Source organism: Eucyclogobius newberryi, unplaced genomic scaffold, assembly GCF_026437365.1.
Source record: "Eucyclogobius newberryi isolate DKJ021-1_F unplaced genomic scaffold, fEucNew1.0.hap1 SCAF_7, whole genome shotgun sequence".
NCBI classification, from domain to species: domain Eukaryota; kingdom Metazoa; phylum Chordata; class Actinopteri; order Gobiiformes; family Gobiidae; genus Eucyclogobius; species Eucyclogobius newberryi.
In genome coordinates, this window is record NW_027316389.1 from 40921083 (window position 1) to 40945519 (window position 24437).

Here is a 24437-nt window from a genome sequence, read left to right on the forward strand (position 1 = left end):
CAAGTGCTCCGAGGGGCACCAACCTGACCAGGCAGCTTGGAGTTTATAACTTAATAGGCTATTTGTGCAGAAGCTGCACTGTTCCTTTTGCAATTAAACAGTGAGCATTCAGTAGGCATAGTCTGTCTTTGGTCCTTTATGAATTCACACTAGGACTCAAGTGTCACCTCTCTCTCCAAAATGGCCTTTAAATCATGGAAATTGGCCTCATTTTCAAATAGAAGCTGTAAAAATTTGAGAATGAAACAAGACTTGTGATGACGAAAACAGCAACCACAGGAGAGGAAGAAGGGTGGATAACACCTGCAGCCAATGAGTCCTTTATATATTTTACCATTGTCTGGACAGGACAAGTTGTATAATCTGCTAGAGGGCAGTGGTGCATCTGGATGGTCAATCGTGCAGTCGTATGGTCGTTGAGGTCCCACTCCTTAGTGAATACATCTCCCAGATCATGATACTCCACTGGCACAGAAGACAGGTCTGGTTGTTCAGCGGGTAAGGTGGAGACCCCAGCTAGAGGAAGAGCAAATTTCAACAAGTAGAATGACAAGATACACTCCAACTCAATAGTTTCAAATTAGTCCAATCAAAGTGAGGATTGTGAACTTTTAACCACTGATATCCAAGAATTACAGGGGTATGCAGACTTAAATTATATATACCTCATATCACCTGAGTAGTGTTCAGGATCTGGAACAGCTTCTGGAACAGGGCAGTGCAGAACGTGGCAGAGGTCCACTGGAAGGCTGAGGTTGAGTAGAAGCGGATTGGGCTGGGGGCTGGGCTGAGGCAGACGCTCATGTGAAGTAGGCATCATGGTGCTGGGTTGAGCAATCTGATTAGCAGCAGCTGGTTGGCCCTGCATAAGACCTTGTCCCAAAATGGCTCCCTGAATAGATATGGCTTTTCCAAAACGGTCAGTGTCTGCTGGGTTCAATTGTGGCCAGTTTGTCAAATCTACAAATCTTGATATTGCAGCTAGGCAGGCTGGATTGGATGAGTAGATCAAACAAGCTGGCGAGGAGTGGCTGTGGAGTGTGTGCAACACCCACATAAGAGTCAGGCAGGGAAGGAGGGAAGAGACAGAAAACCCAAGGCTGGATGGAGCGTGCTGTGACAGATGGGTGAAAGGCATTTCTCTCATTTCCCTACCAGGACAATAAAATATACCAAATCCAGAACTCTAAACAAGAGCATAACCATAACTCTATGTGTCTCTTGCCCGCAGTTATCCAGTTTGGCTTTGTGTCCCTGTTTGTGGCCTCTTTTCCTCTGGCTCCAGCCTTTGCTCTGCTCAACAATGTCATCGAAATCCGACTCGACGCCTCCAAGTTTGTGACAGAGATCCGCCGGCCCGACGCAGTGAGGTGTAAGGACATAGGTACGCACTGTTTATGAATACATGTGATTAAAGAAGACTTGTTAAGCTAACTGAACTTTAATTAGCTTGATACTATTTTCTAATGTGATGTGCAGAATACTTAAAGGGACAAAACATGTGGCCTGTGGTAAAATAGAAGCAGTGTTTGACCAGTAAAATCTAAAATTACTGAAATATATCCAAAGAATCCCATTTTACCTTCACTTCCCCTGCTGAAGCTTGGCTGAAGTCACAGTGTCTTTTAGTGGCCTCTAGAGGCCGCTGAGCAGTACTGGGTAAGGGTTATGGGTCTAACGCCCTCTCAAAATGTTTTTTTCAAAAATTCATAAAAGACAATCTAATTATTGTAAACAATTGAAAAAATGTATAACGATTGTTACCATGTGACAAAGTCATGTGACTTTAGCTCAGTCCTTCTCAAATAGTGGGGCGGCCCCCCTAGGAGGGCGCAATGCGATGCCTGGGGGGACCCGTGTGACCCCATTTTGAATTTTCTAATGACCCATTCACTCTGCGGCGTCAAAGCGTCCAATTTACATTCATAGTCTATGTGGTTACCCCCCACGAGTCCGAAGGTTCACTGGTCCGAAGGTTCACTAGTCCGAAAGTTCCTCATAGGGCTAAAGTGAAGGTGCATAGAGGCATCGGGATGTAGTCAGTCTATAAAATGCGCACAAAGCACGAAGACACGCACTGGGGCTTGTCACAACGTTTAGTGTACCAGCTGCTCACAGATGTACACTAGTTATACTGTGCTATGAAAATAACAAGGGAACATCTGAATCCTCCGCTTTATGCTCTCATTTGATCATAAGTATAGAAATACGCCTGATCCGATCACCGTAGGATTGGTAGTCAGAAAGGAAATTCAGCTTTCAGACTAGTGAACCTTTAAAACCTTCGGACTTGTGAACCTTCGGACTCGTGGGGGGTAACCATGTGGACGCGCATCTTGTTCGCCCAGCGTTTCTACCGCGCAAATCCTGCGGACGCAGCGTGTTGGGAGCGTTTGAGCGTTGGCCCGCTCTGGTGGCACGTCCAAAGCGGCAGATTTTGGAATCTGCAGTTAACGGCAAAAATGTCTCCAGGCGCAACGCGAGTCACGGCGGCGTGCGCGCATGTGTCTTTGTGTCAGAGCCCAGCGTGTCAACAAGACTGGATAAACGGGCTGAACGACCGGTCCATTACACACGGAGGTCCACAATAGTGCGAGTGACTGTCAGCGTGAGTAGTTTTTTAATGCTGCTGCTTCATGAGTTTACACGGGGCAAAGTGAGGGGCCGCACTGCTGAATGCTGACGCCGCTGGAGCGCACAGCAGCCGCTCAGCCGAAAGTGCAGCCACGGAACGCACAAGCTGCTCAGAGGAGAGAGAGGAGGAGACAGGTAGTTCCAGAGCGCAATCTTATCTGTATGCGTTCATGTTCTTCACAAATCTGTCTGTTGTTGGCGTGAGCCTAAGGAAAGTGACTTTTTCAAAGTTTTGAGCGTTACCATGGAGCTCATCTCACTAATAAATGATATCATGCTTAAAAGAGCTACAATGAGGGTCCAATAAGCATACATTTATATTATTTAATCCATTTGTGGCCATTATATATATATATATATATATATATATATATATATATATAATTAAATAAAAAAATAAATACAAAATGATATATATATATATATATATATATATATATATATATATATATATATATATATATATATATAATTAAATTATTTGCAGGTTTAAACATAAAAAATACATGCTGAAAATCGTGAATAGTAGTAAAATCGGGATATTTCTCCTCATGATAATCGCGACTAAAATGAATATTGTGACATCCCTAATAACAAAACAAACAAAAGTCACCCGAAAGCTAATAAGATGAGGAAATATGAGGAAGTGTATGTAGCGCTTGGCTTGGGAGACGAAGAAAGACCACCGTGTGAGGTGAGGAAAGACTACCGTGTGAGGTGAGGAAAGACCACCGTGTGAGATGAGGAAAGACCACCGTGTGAGATGAGGAAAGACCACCGTGTCTACTGTGTCTTAAAATGTTTGCAGCGACAGCATGAAGCAAAATAAACACATCAATAAAACACACACTTCGCTAACATATCGGGGGTGCAGAGTTTATACGCTCACCATATTTATAGTCGCGGTGGAGAGTTGGGGGGCGCAACGTTTTTTCTTCTTCCTAGGGGAGGGGCTTAACAGAAAATAATAATCGAGTTTTCATAGCAGATTTTTTTTTTCAAAAAAAGAGTTTCCGTTATTTAAAAAAAAAAAAAAAAAAAAATTATTTCCCACAAACCACCCCAATTTTGACCCCCTGAACATGAATGAAAATGTGATTTTTTTTAGACCCAAAATTCAGGATTGGTGAAGAATTTGTTTTTTTGGTGTCTAAAAAAATCGCAAAAGTCGCAAAATGACTCGCGATCGCCATCTGTAATGACGGGACGTTTTTTTGTTGTAGACATATGAAACTTGGTACAAACATACATCATGTCAGGACAAGTTAAAAATTCTATAACCCTAAACTTTAGGGTGGGGTCATTATAGAATGTTTTACTTTAAAAAAAAGATTCCCTGTGGGGTTTAGGCTCTTTGTAAAAAATGTTTACACCTCATATGTATCTCTGGCATGAGATGTTCTATTTCCCGACACAAATATACATTTTGTGCAAAATTATGAGCGGAACGCAATGATATACAATATATATAGCTATATTTTACAAAGGCTCTACAGCACCCCCTTGAACATTTTAGTCAATAAATGTACTTTGACGTAGACAAATAAAATTTGGCACAGACATTCTTCTTACCATTCTAAACAAAAAAGGTAATGACGGCATACCTCTGTCTGCAAGTGTTACCGTGGCAACCTGACAAATATTGTCATTGACTTACATGCGTTTTCATTACATGCATTTTGAATGGGATGAAAAAATGTACTTTGTCATAAACATTTGAAATTTGGCACACTTTTTCTCCATGTCACACTGAACATAAAAGCCAATAGGAACATAACTTTATCTCGACCGGTACCTTCGGGAAAATGTTGAATTAAGTAGCATAAAGCTGGTACTGTTTGTGGGGGAGGGGTGATGTAGGCGGGGGGATTAGAGGTGTGCTCTTTGTGGAGGCTGGTGCCCCGGTCACAAGGGGGCGAGGGCCTTCATCACCGCGCGCAGATTTAATTTTTTTTTCACTTTTGTGTTATCCACTAATTATTATTGCCCATCCATAAAAGTCACTACACACTACTATACAAAACAGTTTCAACTGTTACACAAACATAAACTGTTACATTTTAGTTTGTATTTGTATGTATTTAATATTTGAAATGTCTCTCTTTTAATGGAAAATTTACTTTTAGTTGGTTTACTATCAAACTTGAAAAATAATGACTTTTTGTGAGCATTGCCCCAGAAAGTGGCTATGCTTGCTAACCAAGCTTATTATTTGTCACGGGTAAAGTTAAGGTAAAGGTATTCAACAAGTTAAAAGTCATAGATTAAATCATAATATGTTGCCTTCTACTATTTTTTATTGTTTTCCACTGTTCTACATAACATACACTAATAGCCTGTTTCTGACTTTTTCTTTTTCATGCCATCTCAGGGATTTGGTACCACATTCTGTGTGGAATAAGCAAATTTGCTGTTATTACCAACGTAAGCATTTGTGTTGGTCTAGTCATGCAGTGGTTTTAAGATACATTGTATTGCTTATTCACTACACAGATTTAAGTTAATAGATTACTCTGTAGATTTTGCAACAAATGATTATGAAATTACAATTTTACTCCTAATGACAAGTTAAGTTACATATAAATCTAAAGTAGTCTAGCCTACATTATGATCCAGTAACCTCCTGACTACTGTGTTCTGCTGTGCCAGGCATTTGTGATCTCCTTCACGTCCGAGTTTGTCCCGCGGATGGTCTACCAGTACATGTACAGTGTGAATGGCACCCTGGCTGGCTACACGGAGCACTCGCTGTCTCACTTTAACATCAGCAATTTCGCAGCAGGATCAGCGCCCACCTCTACCATGGTCACCAGCGTGTCTGAATGCAGGTAAGGAGTGTTAAGAGCAGTACGTGTGTGAGGAGCGTGAGAAGTGTGAGGAGGGTCTGTGTGTGGTTGTGGAGCGTCTGTGTGTGGTTGTGGAGCGTCTGTGTGTGGTTGTGGAGCGTCTGTGTGCGAGGGTGAGGAGTGTCTGTGTCTGGTTGAGGAGCATCGGTCCGGAGTTGGGTTGATACAATTACAGGACAGGAGCAGAGCAACAGCTACAGAACGACAGGGGCAGAGGGACAGGAGCAGACTGGAGCAGAGGGACAGGAGCAGAGGGACAGGAGCAGACAGGAGCAGAGGGACAGGAGCAGACAGGAGCAGAGGGACAGGAGCAGACTGGAGCAGAGGGACTGGAGCAGAGGGACAGGAGCAGACTGGAGCAGAGGGACAGGAGCAGACAGGAGCAGAGGGACAGGAGCAGACAAGAGCAGAGGGACAGGAGGTTGTGTTGGCGGAGCGGAGGGAGTAAAATGTGGTGGTGGAGCACGTTTGTGATGAAGAAGGGTTCCAGATTGTGGAGGGATTTGAACTGGGTGCACTGAGGGATGGGAAGCCTGTTCTGGAGAACAGGGGTGACGTGTTCACGGGACCATGTGCATGTGAGGGGGCGGGCAGCAGACTTGTACTGCAGTTTACTGACAGTTTTTGAGGGTCTGTCATATGAAGCACTTTGTGAGCTAATCTCTGAGAAAGGCACTTTATAAATGATAGTTATTTAGTTACAAACACGGTTGGTCCTACGAGCCGGATGGGACGTTTCTATGTGGACTTTGCATGTTCTACCCTGGCTTCTCTTTTCAACCTAAAAACATGCACAGTAGGAACATCTTCCAACAACCTCCCACTGCCCTGAGTGCTACTGTTTCTGACAGTGTGTACCAATGGCATTGAAGGGTGTTTCAGAGGACAGCTTAACCTCTAACTTTTAATATTGTGAGAGATCAGTTTACACCTAAAAGAACTGAAATGTAGCATTTTGATGGGAAAGTACTCTGAATCTGTTTTTTGTGTCCATCAGGTACAAGGACTACAGAGACCCTCCCTGGGCACCTGAAGCTTACACCTTTTCTAAACAGTACTGGGCTATGCTGGCAGCCAAACTGGCTTTTGTCATTTTCTTCCAGGTACAAACAAATCTAGGAATAACAACAATAATGTTCCACATTTTGTGTACATGTGTGTACTTGTTCTGGGTAAATGTTCTGAATAACCTCAATGATGGGCGTTAACGAGGTAAAACTTTGTTGTATAAAGTAAGAAGGATAACCATCGGAACTGACCACTATTAAGAAAATTAGCCCTCCAACTGACCAAGTATCTCTGAAGTCTATTCAACTGGCTTAATAAACTAATTGGATACATTTGTGCTCATTTAAAAACTATTTCAGACCAGAATTTTATCATTTAATTAGTTAGATGCATAGTTAGTTTTTTTTTATAGAATACAGATGAACATCTGTTTTTACTGGCTTTGTACATTCTCCAACTACCAAGAAATATTCTTTGTCGAGTCGAGATTTTACTTTGTCGTAATCCAATGGAATTTGGTAAATGTATTGTATTGAGGCAACTGCTGTTGTGATTTTGGGTGATTACAAAAATACATTGAATTGAATCGAAATTGAATTGTGTACAGTGATCCCTCGCTATAACGCGGTTCACTTTTCTCTCGCTGCTTCGCGGATTTGCATCATGCATTGTGTTCTGCATTCTGATTGGCTAAACAGTCTCTCCGCGTCTTCTCTACCTGTGTCAATAGCGTTATGGATTCATATGGACACGTACGTAAAACCGCTTGCCAAATTGAAGTTTGCGAGGCCGATGAGAGCAGTGCGCGCGAGCTTCAATGTTTTATGGAGTATTTCATTGTATAAAAACTGTAAAAAAATAAAGGTTTCTACTTCGCGGATTTTGACTCCCGCGGGTTCTTCTTGGAACGTAACCCCCGCGATAAACAAGGGATCACTATATATGATATTGAACAGAAAAAAGGCAGCCATTTGGAATTAAATCATGCAGATTTCAAAAATCTGTACTTAAATTAACTTTTTATCCGACAGTCACCAAACTAACACACCATCATCAAGACACATGTGGGATCAAACAGTGTTAGAATAATTTGCATATGTCTCAGCATGTGGTCATATTGAGCCCTTATCTAAGCAGAAAAAGGTTCAGTTGTTTAATCTGGACTCAGTTTTTGAAAAAACAAAATGTTTCGACTCTCATCCAAGAGTCATTGTGAATCTGTGAATTTAGACTGGGAACTCAGATATTTATTCTATTCTGTGGTAAGCCCCGCCCACCGGGCCCTCCTGAAGTAGAAGAAAAAGTTGTTTGTTTCAACAGAAACTTACACCTCTTTGTTTTCTATCAAGCTAGCTTCTTTGTTTTGTATCAGTCCTTTAATGCGCTATTAGTCTCCCTTTTGTCCCTGGCTCACTCTCTCTCTCCTCCTTGTGAAACTGATTAGCATCCGAAAGCCCTGAGCGTCTAACTCTCCAGGGATTCAAAATTCCATTATAGACCACAGAAAGGTTGAACCCTCCATTTCTGTTTAAAGAAGGCCTTTCTTTTTTAACAAAGATAGCCTCTTTAACTCCTCTTTCAAACCATCTTTTCTCCTGCTTAGAATCTTCACCTCACTGTCCTCAAAAGAGTGGTTAAAGACTTCAAGATGAAGATGCACGGCGCTCTGTGGTCCTGAACTTGCATTTCTTCTGTGCTGATAGAGCAGAGGCCCCTATGTAACGCTCTTCACACTTTTCTTCACTGCATTGGATAGAAACTAATTAAGCAGTAATTGTAAAAACATGAAAATCCCTGTAAATTTGACAAACATCGCTGGAACTCATTTTTTACTCTCAATAAAAGCTAGAAGCTAGAGCCATATTAAAAACCTTAAGTAGCATATTATTACTGCACGTCTGTTCAATTGGGTCCTTTCACATCAGGCAATGTTTGTAAAAGCTAGAATATTTCAAATCTTTCCAAAAATTGCAATTTTGTTGAAAATTCACTATGGCCACGCACAATGTTCAATTTGAAATATAATTGATAATCTTTTATCGCACATGGGTTTTGCACGTTTTGACCAAGTTTAAAGGCTTTTTGATGAAAACTGTTGGAAGAGATGTCAAAAGATGATGATGTGTGACTTTATAATTATCGGGTCTGGCCCTGCGACGAGGTGGCCACTGTCCAGGGTGTACCCCGCCTAAGGCCCGAAGTCACTGGGATAGGCTCCAGTCACCCGCGACCCCGAAAGGGAACAAGCGGTAGAAAATGGATGGATGGATGGATCCAACATGGCCGACTTCCTGTAGGGTTTAGGGCGGGCTCTTATTATATTTTTTTACATGTCTCGACATGACCTATTTTTTAGGCCAATAAATGATTTCCTGTCAGAGCTCCAATTGCAGCCATGTAAATAGATTTTTGAGGGGCTGCTACTTTCAATTTTTTATCTCAGGGTTTTAACTCAAAATTAGAGCTCATTTACTTGCATATGGGTAATTTTTTACTATTTGATTTTTGTGTTTTCCCTCAAAATTTTACAGATACAATAGGGCTCCCGCACATCATGCTCGGGCCCTACTAATAATGAGGTTTTTCCAACTGTTTTATTCTTAAACCATAAAAGTTGGAATGATGTGACTTGTAAGATTGTTCCTCACTATGAACACTATCTCTATAAATATTTTTTACAAGTCTACGACAAACAGATTACATTTTATGAATATCTAAAAATGAAATTTGGAGGGGTCCCAGAGAGCCACATTAGAAGCTAGAGCTGACAATTCAGCATGTGCGTTCCGTTTGCTCCCTTCAAATCCTACACTGTTTGTGAAAGACTCACTGTCTGTGCACATGGGTTTTGTACATTTTAACCAAGTTTGAAGTGTTTTGGATTTAAACTATTGGGAGGAGATGTCAAAAGATAATGTGTAACTTCACTTCCCGGTGAGTGTATTCTGTTTTGAGAGTTGCTTGTTTCGTACTTTTTATCGTTAATACACAAATTATACACAGACATTTTTTGCTTTCTATACACCAATGAAAGTTTGATTGCTCCATAAACAACCCAAAACCTCATATAGCTCACATTCCTTCAGTATTATGTTGATTAAACCCTCTTGTTATCTAGCCTGAGCTAGCCTAGTGTAGCCACTAGCGCCATGGCTGAATCTCCCTCTGCCTTTACCTGCTCAAGATGTCATATGTCGAGTCAGATGATCTTTCTCTGACGACAGGTGCGTGAAGTGCAGTGTAGTGGAAGCTTTGGTTGCCAGGGTTACGGAATTAGAGGATCCGCTGTTTAGAGGAGCTAAAGTCTGGCTATAGCCAGGTTGTAGCATCAGGTTTCCCGGAGCGCGCCACAGGTTGCAGTGTTAGCATTAGCAATGCAAGCAAAGCTAAAACCCCCAGCGCCTCCCGTGCAGCCGGGACTAGACCAGGAACAAAGTAGGGACAAATTTGTCACCGCTCGGAGAGATCGATACGCTAAATGCCAGCCTGTAGTGCTTCCCGTCAAATAGGGTTACAATAGGGTTGCTCCCCTCAGCAAACACACGCCCGCCGTGCCACTCTGGTAATTGGAAGTTCTATAGTCAGAGACGTGAAGCTGCCAGCAACAACATGAGGTGTTACCCTAACATTAGGCTTTCAAAGCAGAGTAGACAGGGGTTCCACCAAATCGTGATTCACGCAGGCGGGAACGACGCCCGGTGGAGACAATCAAAGTTGCACAAATTACAAGCCGGTGCGGTGGGTGAATTGGCAAAGTAAGATAAGATAAGATAAGATATTCTTTTATTGTCCCACATGGGGAAATTTCATTGGTGCAACGCAGGTAGATACAGAGGTAGATCCAGAAGAACAGATCACTTATAGGAAGTCTGAAAAACACTTTCAGTAGAAGATCTCCTATAAATAAATAAAAACTCCCATAGACAAATAAATAAATAAATACATAAATACCATTGCATGTGATCACGACAGTAATTGCACATGAATATGTGTCACGACAGCACATAGATTGCACATGAATTTCACAGTAATTGCACATGAATTGCACATGAATTTCACAGTAATTGCACATATGACAGAATTGCACATCAGTATTAGGTTAGGTCAGTATTGCAAGTGTTCAGTACTAACAGTTTTTGTTATAAAGTCTGACAGCAGCAGGAAGGAAAGACCTACGGAACCTTTCCTTCACACAGCGAGGGTGGATCAGTCTCTCACTGAAGCTGCTCTCCAGAGCGGAGAGAGTGTCCTGCAGGGGGCGACACTCATGGTCCAGCATAGATGTGAGTTTAGCCAGGACCCTCCTGTCCCCCACCTCCTGCACCGAGTCCAGAGCACAGCCCAGGACGGAGCTGGACTTCTTGATGACTCTGTCCAGCCTCTTCCTCTCCCTCTCTGTGATGCTGCTGCTCCAGCAGGCCACACCTACAGGAGCTGATGCCACCACAGAGTCGTAGAAGGTCTTCAGGAGTGGCCCTGTCACTCCAAAAGACCTGAGTCTCCTCAGGAGGTAGAGCCGACCGACTCTGGCTCTTCCTGTACAGTGCGTATGTGTTATGAGTCCAGTCCAGTTTGTGGTTCAGATGAACACCCAGGTACTTGTATGAGTCCACTCTCTCAATGTCCCGTCCCTGGATGTTCACTGGCGAGGGGGCAGTGGGGTGGCGTCTGCAGAAGTCCACCACCATCTCCTTGGTCTTCCCCGCGTTGATGAGGAGGTGGTTCCGCTGACACCAGTCCACAAAGTTCTGCGCCAGTCCTCTGTACTCCTCGTCATCGTCGTCCGTGATGAGTCTGATGATGTCGTCAGAGAACTTCTGCAGGACACAGCTGTCCGTGTCATGTCTGAAGTCTGCAGTGTAAAGGGTGAAGAGAAAGGGCACGAGGACGGTGCCCTGGGGCGCCCCCACACTGCAGGTCCGAGTGTCAGACACACAGTTCCGGGCTCTCACAAACTGGGGTCGGTCTGTGAGGTAGTCCAGGATCCACTCTGCCAGGTCATACTCCACACCAGCCGTCTCCAGCTTGTCCCTCAGGAGCAGCGGCTGGATGGTGTTGAAGGCGCTGGAAAGATCGAAGAACAGAATCCTCACAGAGCTGCCAGGCTTTTTCAGGTGAGAGAGAGAGCGGTGCAGCAGGGAGATGACGGCGTCCTCCACTCCGATGCCAGACCGATAGGCAAACTGCAGCGGGTCCATGGCTGAGCTCACGGTGGAGCGGAGGTGGTCCAGTACCAGCCGCTCTAGTGTCTTCATCAGGTGGGACGTGAGAGCCACTGGCCTGAAGCTGTTGAGGTCTTTGGGGCGCGGTGTCTTAGGCACAGGTACCAGACAGGAGGTCTTCCAGACCTGTGGTACCACCCTCAGCTTCAGGCTCATGTTGAAGACATGCTCCATAACTCCACACAGTTTATCTGCGCAGGACTTAAGGAGCCTGGGGCTGATGCCATCAGGTCCTGCTGCCTTCCTCACTTTAATCCTCTTCAGCTCACTCCTCACCTGTGCTGCTGTGACAGTCAGTGGTTGGCAGGGGGACCGTGTGCTGGGGGGATGGGTGAGTCCAGGCGAAGTGGGGAGATGATGGTCCGGGGCAGATAAGCGAAGAGGAACAGATGCAGGGCATTGTCCAGCTGTGGACGAGGGAGCATGCAGCTGTGCAGGGGGAGGGGCGGGTGACCGATCAAACCGCAAGAAGTGAGCATTTAAATCATTCACCTACTGTAGACCCCCCTCTGTCTGGGCAGGGGGGATTTTGAAGCCTGAGATGGTTTTCAGGCTCCTCCACACTCCCTAAATGTTCTTTTGCTGCAGCTGCTCCTCCATCCTCCTCTTGTAGCCGGCCTCCGCCTGCCTGATCTTCCTCCTCAGCTCCTTCTGCACAGTCCTCAGCTCCTCCTTGTTCCCTGACCTGAAGGCTCTCTTCTTCTCCTTCAGCAGAGCCTTCAGTTCATGGTTAATCCATGGCTTGTTGTTTGGAAAACACCGCACCGTCCGGGAGGGAACAATGTTCTCAAAACAGAAGTTGATGTAGTCCGTGATGCACTCTGTGATGGTGTTGATGTCCTCCCCATGTGGGTCATAAAGCTCAGTCCAGACAGTGGTGCTGAAGCAGTCCCTCAGAGCCTCCTCGCTCTCAGCAGACCACCTCCTCACCTCACGGGACACCACAGGCTGCCTGCGCACGATGGGTTCATACACAGGCCTCAGATGTACAAGGTTGTGGTCCGAGCGGCCCAGGGGAGAGAGGGGGGAGGAGCCTCCTGGTGTTGGCAAAAAACAAGTCCAATGTTCTATTCTCTCTGGTGGGGCAGGTAACATACTGGGTGTATGTTGGTAGAACAGAAGAGGGAGAAGCGTGGTTAAAGTCACCAGAGATGAGGAAGAGAGCCTGTGGATGATGTGTTTGCAGCCTACATGTGCAGGAGAGCAGTGCTTCACAAGCATTTTCAGCATTGGCAGACGGGGCCACATAGACTGCGATCAAAATCACATGTGAGAACTCCCGGGGCAGATAATATGGCCTCATGCCAATAGCCAATAATTCAATATCCTTGTTACATAGCTGCTCCCTCACTGTGCAGTGTTCGGGTTTGGACCAGCTCGTGTTCACATACACCGCCAGACCTCCACCTCTTTTCTTCAAGCATTCTCTCGTTCTGTCCGCCCGCAGCAGATGAAAATTGTCCAAACCTACAATAGAGTCTGGCATTTCTGCTGTTAACCAGGTCTCTGTGAAAATCAAGACGCTGCTGTCCCTATAAATCCTCTGGGACCGCATGAGGCTCGCTATTTCCGTCATTTTATTTTGAAGGGACCTCACGTTACCCTTGACTACGGCGGGAACCGACTTCCTGTTTGTCCCTCTCTTCTCTCGGAGTTTACGTCCAGCCCGTCTGCTTCGTTGCGTTTTCCTTAGGATATCCGCGGGGATAACGTGACGATCTCCGGGTAAGACGACTGTTCTCCGCAGTTTCATGAGTTCCTCCTTTGTGTAAACGCGGTACGGCGCCGGCCGGGGGGCGGGCCGGAGCCGGGGGACTCAGAGCCAAGACACATCGCAACGACACGACGAAAACACTCAATCCAGCCGAATAAAGTCAAAACAAGTTAATTTAAAGCGATTCCAGTGCGTGTCCCGATCGTTGGTGAAGTTCCTCTTTCATATAAACGTGTATATAAACGTGTACCGACGACACACCGTACTTTAGCGTGGCCGGAGGGCGCGGAGGGGGCTGGTGGGCTCGCTCGGAGCTAGCTCACGTCACAACAACACAACGAAAAACGCTCAAATCCAGCCGAAAAAAGTCAAAAACAGTTGAATTAAAAAACTATTCCAGCGCGTGTCCCTATCGTACAATAGAAAAAATATACTAACTATATTTACAAAATATAGGAGATAAAGCACAATAAGTGTGAGAAAGAAGAGAGAGCGTTTACACCGGGCTGCCAGCTGTACCAGCGCCTTATGACGTAGATGTCAGAGATTGTGATATTTTCTGGTCCCCTGCCCAATCAGATCAATGCTGAACTGTATAGCCTCTTTTCAGCATTCAACATATGTGACCTGTATCCAATTTTTTTCAGGACAGTGTGGAGAGCCCACATTTTTCAAATCCGACCCAGGCCACCCAGTATGATGAAAGAAATCGGATATGTGTCCGTATTTTTAGAATTCGACTTCAGTCTGAACGCTCAGGACCCGTTCATCCGACCTAAACGTCATCAATAGGCGACATTTCCTGGATAAACTTCAAAGTGGAGAGCAATGGCAGACAAAGGTTTTGTAAACTAATCAGTATATGGGGTGACAAATCAATTCATGCAAAACTAGAGGGTTTATTCCGTAATTGGGGGCTATTTGAGGAGATCGCAAAGGCATTGGCTGAGCGAGGATTAAGCGCTCTTGGCTGCAATGCCAGAAAAAATAATAAGCCTTTGTGCAAAATTCAAAGAAACTAAGGACGTCAATAAATGGAGCAGACGCGGCCGGGGAACTTGCCTCTTTTACTTCCGTAAACACAGTGCGCTTCATGTGACGTTGTGTTATTTTGTGCACATGCGAGCCACATCAAGCTGCATTCAGTTCATACCAGACACAAACAGCAATCTCATTGATTTGTAATGTGAACACCCACTTCAAAAAATCAGATTTAAACAAAAATCCGAATTGGCCATCAAACTTAGTGTTGGACTGGGGTAATATAGTGATAGCTGTAGGTTTAAATATTTACAGAAATGTGAGTGATGACTCTCTCAGTAATGCCTTCAGCGCCTTGTTAGACAGCATTGGTTTCACTCAGAATGTAAATAAACAGACTCACACCCACAAGAACACTCTGGATCTTGTCCTAACGTATGGAACAGAGATTAGTGACCTCATTGTCTTCCCTCAAAACCCTATATTGTCAGATCATTTCCCTAATTACCTTTCAGTTTACAATACTTAAGTATTATCCAGCCACAGAATAAAATTATAATGGGGTGGACTCATTTAGTCTGACATAATCATCTTGTTGAAGCCACGTTTCCGTTAGAGCTAGAAGATCTATGTTATAGTCACTAATTAATTCATTAAAGGCGCAATGGACGATTTTTCTGCGATTTGAGAACGTAGGCGGGAGTACTCATGCCACTCCCCCGTGCTCATGCCACTCCCCCGTGCACATGCCACTCCCCCGTGCGGACTGCTACAACACACACGTGCGTTTGTTTATCAGTGCGACGGAGCGCATCACATCTCTCGTCTCCCGTAGATTTCAGTCTTCTTCTGAGTCAGCTCGAACTGTCTTTCTCCGTCTTTATTTTGTCCCGTACACTGAGGGAACTATATTATGATAGATCAATGCGCTTAGAAATGTGGGACGAGCCGCACGTGGCTGCAGGTGAACGAGGCTCTGCAGGTGAACGAGGCTCTGCAGGTGAACGAGGCTCTGCAGGTGAACGAGGCTCTGCAGGTGAACGAGGCTCTGCAGGTGCAGTAGGTGCGTTTTATGATTGATACGTCGCAGGATTAATCGGCCGTCCACGCCATAAGGAAATGAGACTCAGATTTATGCCAAAAAAATCGTCCATTCAACCTTTAACTAAAAACGATTTGGAGGAAATTTACCTAATGTTTAGCAGTCCTCATTTTATGTGCTTATTTGTTTATTTATTTGTATCATTTGTGAAAACACCTTAAATAGCTTTTCTGAGATTTGACTTTTTGGCATTATTATTATTATTGGCATTATACACGAGGGACACACACGAGGTGGTCACTTTAGTCTGTCCTTTTGGTTGATATCATTGTGACTGTATTTTTTGCACAGAATCTGGCCATGTTCCTGAGCCTGGTGGTGGCGTGGATAATCCCTGATGTGCCGCGCTCGCTCAGGGATCAGCTCAAGAAAGAGAATATGATGCTGATGGAGTTTCTGGTGAACCATGACAAGGAGGCTTGTCCCAGGCCATCCCCCAGCTCTATGACCAACATCAATGTGATCGTAGAGGCTCCAGCGGAAGACTGGGAGGAGAATAACATTCTAGAGGAGGAGGAGGAACTCCGCTTCGGAAACGACTACATCCACCCTTCAGACAGTGACCCAGACATAGTCAAATCATTTGCCCAAGCAGCAGAGGAGCAGCCAGACCACACAAAGTGGAGAGAGAAACATTCAGCTTGTGTTGATTTTGAAGCAAACAGAGAACAAAAGCAGGAGTCAGAAGGAAAAATGGAGTTGGAGCAGCAAGAGGAGGAGAAAAAGCAAAAGCACACCAAATGTTCAGCTGCAGAAACAGTTGATCTGGACTCTCTGTTGACCGAGCTGGACATGACAGGTAAGATGTTATAAAAGTAATATCTATTGTATAAGCCACAGTGGGGCAGCTTTGGCTCTTGATGAATCTAGTACAGACAATTTTTGGCCCCAGGGGTCAGATGTGGCCCTCTGCCTGTTTTAATTCGGCCCCCCTCAAGATTTTAGTATCTATTCTTTAAGTGTCTTAGCTATGTAACATGTGTGTGCACTTGTGTCCTGAATAGAGGTAGGATGAAATAAATGAAATAATCGACTCAAAAGCCTATATTTTACAAAAAAGTGCTTATAATGATTAGAATTTGTAAGACCAATAAACGCAGTCTGGCCCTCCACCTCTTAACTCGACTCGAATATGGCCCTCAGAGGAAAAATAATTGCCCACCCCTGATCTAGTATGTTGGTGAGTGAATGTTGGTGAGCTGATGTTTGGCAGCCTTGCTTCTGTCAGTCTGCCTCAGGGAAGCTGTGGCTCCAGTCGTAGAGTGTGTCGAGAATTGATAATGCAATGTAAAGTGTCTTTGAGCGTCTTTAAGAGTCCAATGCATAGGGGGTTAGGGTTAGGGTCCCTGGTGGAAGTGTGGCTGCCTGTGTGACTTTACTGTGACGCTCTGAGCACCACTGACTCAACATATCCAAGGCCTTTATATTATATTATTTATTATATGTCATTCCCTGTTTGTCCTCTGTGTATCAGATTTGTCTTTTTAAACAGGCTCCTGAGCAAAAATGTGGCTGTATGTTTACACAATCATACCGCACATCATTTATAATCTTGATTCATTCATTTTGTGTTTATTTTTACTAAATTAAAAAGCTAATTTTTGATCATTGCTTCAACTTCAACAAGATAGATTTGTGCTATGGAATTTAAAATATAGCAAATCAAATAACTGCACTAATATTGCTATCTATTAATAATAGGACTGCAGCGATCATTTATTTTCTGATTAATCATGTAATCTATTTTTGTTACATTTTTCACTTCACAGTCCAAATGTGCATGATGAGTGCATCTGCCACATTTCAGTCTCTTTGATATTGAGTGATAAAGTCATGTCTGTCTTTCACATAAACTCCACAGCTAGAAAAGAAAGAAAGAAACACTGATTTAATTATTCTGTTAGAATATATATAAAGGACTAATTCATTTGTCACCAGACTTTATTTATTTTAAACTGGCCAAATTAAATCTGAGCAACAGTTACAGTAGCTATTAATTCATTTATGTCACATGACTTAAAATAAGAAACGTGAGACCAGTGTTGGTCTTTCCTGTTATGTTTTGAGCACTTTAACTCAACAGCTCTTCAGATGATTCTTCACTGAGGTCGACTTATGTAGCAGCATTAGCTCCGTGTGCCGTTCACTTTAGCCTTTATGTCTTTGCGCCATCATTGCAGACTTTCTGTTTCATCTCGCACACAACAAAACTACGCTTCCTAGTCAAACTCGTAAGTTTAAAATACGCCGCTTTCTCCTCAGTTGTGCTTTAGTACCTACAGGTCCACTCGGAATCAAGCTCCATGTGAAACAAGAGCCACAAGTAGTTCCGTGCACTCGCCGCCGTTTAATTCAATATGTAATTTAAAGACATCATCGAGGCAATCAAATAATAATCAAAGCTTTTTTGTAATCAAATTACTCGAACCATCTCTAATACATATATATAGACAAAATTAATTGTCTACTGAGGTAAAATCATTGGCTCCCCATTACATAACAGCAGCGTACAACATATAGAAGTAGTAGTGGCGCTCAGAAACAGTACGCCATACGACATCAATTGATTTCTGTGGCTCACGCATATCAGCTCATGCTGCAAATAGTGGCGTGTGTGACGTCATATTACGCCTACTAATGTTCATTCAAACCTGTGGCCATACCTACTTGCCAATATTTGATCTTGTCAGATCTTGGAAACTAAGCAGGGTTGTGCCTGGTTAGTACTTGGATTGGAGACTGCTGGAATGCCGGTCAGCACTAGATCATACACTCATAACTAACGGAAGTGACAATTCGGTACCGCTGATACAGCTCAGGAAATCATTTTCTCTCTAAAAAGCTTTTTTTTCATTGCATCACAGTCTGTTCCACTTCACATGTAGTATATTTAGTTTTGTGCTTGAATGCTGAGCGCTTTTTGTTTTTGACCAAACCACAATAAAAAATAAAATAGGGTTAACCCTTAAGCCTAACCCTTAACCCTAACATTAAACCCTAACCCTTAACTCCTAACCCTAAGATTTTGTAGTAGTTAAAAATGTAACAAACTAGACTGTGCAATCTATAAGTTATAACATTTTAACAAGAAAAAATTAAGGGTTGGAGCCAAAATCTCCAGCATGGCACGCCGTGGTTCAAACCGCTGGGCGAATTGATCTGGACATTTTCTGCTGCAAGACAGAAAATATACCTCGCATGTGATCTGCCCGCCACGAGGGCCGCCATATTGGATTCTGTGACTTCCAAATTCGTCACTTCCGGGACCGAATTCGTCACTACCGTGAGTTATGAGTGTATGATCTAGTGCTGACCGGCATTCCAGCAGTCTCCAATCCAAGTACTAACCAGGCACAACCCTGCTTAGTTTCCAAGATCTGACAAGATTGTTTCTAGTGCTGACCCTGGAATGCCAGGTGCCACAGTGTCCCTAGGCAAGTCACTTCACCCACCTTGCCTGTACATATATATCATATATCACTGCCCCGACCAAATAAACAAAAAAATTATAATATTGTATTGGTAATGGTTGTCATTGTTCCCCTACAGATGAGTCATCCTTGTCCAGTAAAGCAGAGCCTCCTCACTCGACCTCTAAACAGCAGCTCCAGAGTGAGCCCCTGTCCCCTGTGGATGTACCATCTAAAAGTGGCTCCGCCCACAGTGTGCATGCCTCTAGGTCACTTCCTGACACTGCAGCTGGTAAACCCTACACATTGATGGGCCCTCCTCCTTCTCGCTGCTCCACCCTGCCGTCCCGCCACCGAGGAGTACAGTGTTACAGCCTGCCCCAGCCCAGTCTCTCCAGCAGCCTGTCTAAGCTCCAGCTGGGTCCAGTGTCTGCACCAGCTCAAGCCCCAGAGCGGCCCTCCAAGTCCCCCAGCTCAGGCCCTCTCCAGGCCAGAGTCTCCAATGAACTGTTCCGGCTGAAAGGCCCCCCAGCCCAGGCGCCACACTCTAGGGGCAAAGGTTGCTGCTCCACTCTCCCTTCCCGACAGAGGGCCCCGGGGCAAGAGGAACACCACAACAGGCCTAGTCATTCCACCAGCTTATCAACACTAGGAGAGCGCAACACCCCAGTATGATCCGCATGCTCCTTCATCTGCACAACATTGAGGACTATCAGGACTGTTCAGTTGGTGCTGCAGACACACTGTGGATTTCGAAGCAGATTTCGCCTCGACCACTACATAGCTTTGTACTTTTCAACATGTGTTTGTTTTGTTTTTGCATTTACAGCTCTATGTTGTTCTCATGCTCTTACATGCTACAGTTCTGCCTTGTAGACCAGAGGAGATTCAGGATGTCATAAAGCATCGAATAGCCTGCTGTCCCGTTTGATGAGCCAATTTACATTTGTATACAACATAAATAAAACCAACTTTTTTTGATTCTTACTGAAAACAGTTTTGTTTCTGTATCTATTGTTTTGTTTCTACATTTCCCCTGCCTGTCCAACCACACAAATGATCACTATACATCTGGCTACTTCCACATAGTATTGTGTTACTCTCTCTGTGCCTTTATTGCCCTCTGGTATAGACTGTACACCTAACATACTTCCTCGTTCACTACTGTAAATATTAACTAAATGAGTTAATATTAACAGACCTTTTTCAAATAAATGCTTATTTCCTGGCTTATTATTTCCTGACCTTTGAACAAAACAAGAGGGTGCACGGTGGAAGAGTGGTTAGCACTCTTGCCTCCCAAGAAGGAGATTATGGGTTTGATTCCCATGCTAAAATATCACATTGGACATATAAATCTGACAAAATTGACAGAGCCAGGTTTAAATTTCTTGCTTCATTTGATTGACATTTTAGATTAAAACAATATTCAGAGGGGATTTTTATTTTATACTTACTGAAACTTGAATTAGATGCAGATTGGACAGTTTTGCAAACTTTAGTGTTTCACCTTTAAAGTCCCCAAACCAATCCATGTTTTCTCTGATGATTTCATTATTCCTGAATCTCTTTAGATACATTGGTGTAATCTGTCCTGCTGCTGTTTGTAACCCAGGACCTCTACTGGCTCCTCCCCCTTTTACCTCCCTGTGAACGGGTCTTTGTGGAGGCTTCCCAGCATTCCAACTGAATTCTTGCAGGTGAGCTTGTGCACTGATCCTTTTACTCAGATGCCTTTTCTTTTGCCAAGTAGCAGCAGCCACAGTTCTTCGTCTTGTTACCGCTCAACAGAACTGTGAAGAAGTGCTCATCTGTATGCAAAGAGAATAGAAGTGAGGGCTCTCTTTGTAAACCAGGTGAGTGGCTGTACATTGCAGCTCGCTACTCTACATAATGCAGGTTTGGAGAAGCTCTAAGCTCAGGCACAGGTTAATATTTGCTCTGCCTGCATATATTTCATGTTACCGCTGAAGAATGGGCACTCAGTAAACAAAGCAGGAAGTACATAGGAGACAACCAAGAGCAGCTGAACTACAAAGTTACAACAGTCATTACAAGCAAGATAAGTGTTTTTCTCTTGACTGGACAGAGATTACGTTCTTAATATTCTGGAAACAATTGGAAGGTCAGGGCAATTATAATTATATTTCTTGTTTTGAAAAAAAATTGACAAAAATAAAGTCCAAAATTTGTCCATTTGTGGAAAATTCAACCACTTTTTAATATGTGGTGAAAACAACAACACTTTAATTAATTTGTTACCCCATTTGTTAACCAGAAGAACAAAAATTCTGCGATAGAATTGTGACCTGTCTCCACGTAAATGTTTTAGGTATGGGTATAGGGTGTGATTTCACGTGAACTCGAAATGTAGTACATATATTCTTACACAAAGGTTTCTAAACCTTTTGTTGAAACTTGTCAAGACAAACCTGGCTGCAGGTACATATGTAAAGCCATTGTGAGCTCGCCACTGCAATTAAATACACATTCAATTTGTACTTTTAAAAAGATAGAGATTTGCAAGATTTTCACAATATGTTTGCACACCAAAACAGTTTATCTCTGCATTGGCCAGAGTCCACAAGAAGAGGGAACTTATCTTTAGCGTCAAGGCTGCTCACTTATCTGTACATGCCCTTTGATATCTCTTGTCATATAGGCAATGGAGATTTGAAAAGTCAATTGTTAATTCAAATTCAAATAAAATGAGTGATGAAATGATTAAAACCCCCAATAGTGTCAAAATATTTTCTCAAAGATTTTTCTTTTCTAGAAAGTAGTACAATTGAATAATACGACTTTTATCAACATTTATTATTAGGCCCTAGCCGAAGGACGAAAATCATCCCAGCGAGGGACTTGAAAGTAAACAAGGACCACTGTGAGTGGTATCAAAAATTAGAACTCAGTGAGCTTTAATTTTGAGTGAAAACGACTCAGTAGCGTCACCTCAATTATCGATGTTAATAGAGCGTTTGTGCGGATTTGAACGTTAATGTATGCAAATTAGGTGGCAAGCTAATAAAATTGATCTCTACCGCATTCACCGGCGTAATGTGCATCTTCTTTTAGTTCCTGTTAGTATTCAATTCAATTTATTTTTGTAACGCCCAAAATCACAACAGCAGTTGTCTTGGAGGGCGACAGTGAAAAATGGATTAAACCATATTCATTGAGACTTGGCAATGTCCCAGCATCCTGTGTCCAGGGTCCCCTGGCCTTCTCAGCTAGAAAAAACTACAAAACCTCCTTGGGAAAAAGTAGAAACCTGGAGGAGTTCCAGAGTGAAGGAGAGATCTGACTCCTCCTTCCTTCACAGACAGGAAGACACAAGATAGACAGTGGAGCTGGAGCCACTCAGGAGGAGAACCAGTTCTTCCAGGTAGATGAAGAACCGTTCATATAGAGTAGAGACCGTTTTCCCAGGGAATCTAGGATCATCTGGGTCCATAGGTCATTGATGTGCCTGTCTCACTCCCGGTGGGAAGTGGGAAAAGAAGAAGAAAAGGCAATGAACAGAGAAATTAGATATTAAATATTGTTTGATAGAAAAAAGTAGTCTTTGTCAGAGTATAGTGCTCAAGCTGCCATACTTCCCCCAGAGTTGCTCCTAGGGCAGCAGAGCTGAAACTGTAGGTTTATATTTCTGTTCTTAACTGGCCTGACCATAAGTCATTTCAAAGAGGAATGTTTTAACCCTGGACTTAAATGAAGAGACTGTGTCGGCATCTTTAACATGGACAGAGCTGATTCCATAACACAGGAGCTCTACCTCCTACTGTGCTTTTAGAGACTCTTGGGACCACCAGAAGGCTCTACCTCCTACTGTGCTTTTAGAGACTCTTGGGACCACCAGAAGGCTCTACCTCCTACTGTGCTTTTAGAGACTCTTGGGTCCACCATAAGGCTCTACCTCCTACTGTGCTTTTAGAGACTCTTGGGACCACCAGAAGGCCATTTTGAGAGCAAAGAGCTCTGTTTGGATGACACGGTTCTATAGCATCTTTGAGGTAGGATGGGGCCATCTCATTTAGGCTTTGTAAGTCAGGAGCAGGATTTTGGCTCCTGTTTAAACTCAACAGGAGCCAGTGAAGAGACTCCAGCACCGGCGTAATGTGCTCTCTTCTTTTGGTTCCTGTTGGTAATCTTGCTGCTGCATTTTGAACCAGTTGAAAGCTTTTTATGGAGCTTTTAGGACACGCTGTCATCCAGGTTTTTATCTCCTTCACACAAGCACTAAGTCTGTCTACTTGATCGCTCTGATCAGGTTCATTGATAAATACAGCTGAGTGTCGTCTGCAGAGCAGTGGAAGTTAATGCCATGTGACCTGATCATGTGACCTAACGGCAGCATATAAAGAGTAAACAGAACTGGACCGAGTACTGACCCTGTGGCACACCGTAGGTTACTTTAGAACAAGGGGAGGAGCTCTGGTTTACATTAACAAACTGGTACCTATCAGATAAATAAGATTTAAAGCAGCTGAGGGCGGGGCCTCTGACACCTTCATCATATTCTAACCTCTGCAGTAGAATGTTGTGGTCGATGGTGTCAAACACTAAAGTCAGAACCAGGATTGAGACCAGTCCATCGTTTGCAGCTTAGGCTGAGCAAAATAATATGTCTGTTTGACGTAACCCGACCAACCCGGTGTGATACTAGCCGACTGAAATTTTTTCATCAGCATTTTTTTTGGAAAAACATCGAATTATTTTATTTTTCAATTATTTCGCCAACTCACCGACTGGACTTTCCTATACCACCGTGTTAAATATATTTATCACTCTTGTTATCCTATCTTTCATCTTTATAGCAAAGATAACGCACTGCACACCACATGTGCGTCTGCATTGTCAGTCCCCCACATGCGTCTGTAATGAAACAGACCGCGGGTTAATGACGACAGATTGCCTTGAAAAGCTGGCTATGCCTCTGTCGGCGCCACTCTAGTCTCCATAGGACATGCCAGGCTCTGTCAGGGTTTTTTACGCAATGCATTCTGGGATTGACACACGCCCAGTAGCGTCATCACAACAAACATGGCGGCGCCCGTGTCCCCCGCATGTTCCCCCCGCTCGCCTTCGCTACCAAAATAAAGGATAGCGTCGTACAAAAGGTCGTTTGAAATGTCTTAAAATCATGAGATTTAGTCTCCTGATCGGGTTTATAGAGACGTTTTCCATCATTGACTGTTGAAGCCTGACCCCTGGTGGCAAAATGTTGATCTTTTTTTTTTTGCCTTCAAAGTAAAAAAAATAAGAATTTGCCTACCGTCCGAGCCACTTGAAAAATGTTGACTCGGGTTACAGCAAACAGACAATTTATTTGGGGTAGCCTAATAACAAATAATTTGTGACTTTAACTAGTGCTGTTTTAGTGCTGTGGTGGGCTCTGAACCCTGCTGTGGTGGGCTCTGTTTAAAAGTTATTGTCCTGTAGATGACGACAAAGCTTTTTAACTGAATCAGAAATGGTTTATTGCCTTTGTCAATGAACAGAATTCACAAACATAGGAAC

General features: G+C 43.6%; 1 protein-coding gene across 2 annotated transcripts in view; it reads left to right on the plus strand.

The window, feature by feature from the left end:
- The window catches only part of LOC140348800 (anoctamin-1-like), a 136535-nt gene extending 116683 nt beyond the window's left edge, over positions 1 to 19852 (plus strand). For both annotated transcript variants that reach the window (XM_072434896.1, XM_072434897.1), the window contains 6 exons: positions 1232 to 1384; positions 5006 to 5058; positions 5284 to 5462; positions 6478 to 6583; positions 15799 to 16306; positions 19057 to 19852. In XM_072434896.1, the coding sequence (XP_072290997.1) occupies positions 1232 to 1384; positions 5006 to 5058; positions 5284 to 5462; positions 6478 to 6583; positions 15799 to 16306; positions 19057 to 19592 (1535 nt within the window). In that variant the 3' untranslated portion in view covers positions 19593 to 19852. The remainder of the gene's footprint in view (positions 1 to 1231; positions 1385 to 5005; positions 5059 to 5283; positions 5463 to 6477; positions 6584 to 15798; positions 16307 to 19056) is intronic.
- Positions 19853 to 24437: the final 4585 nt, after the last annotated feature.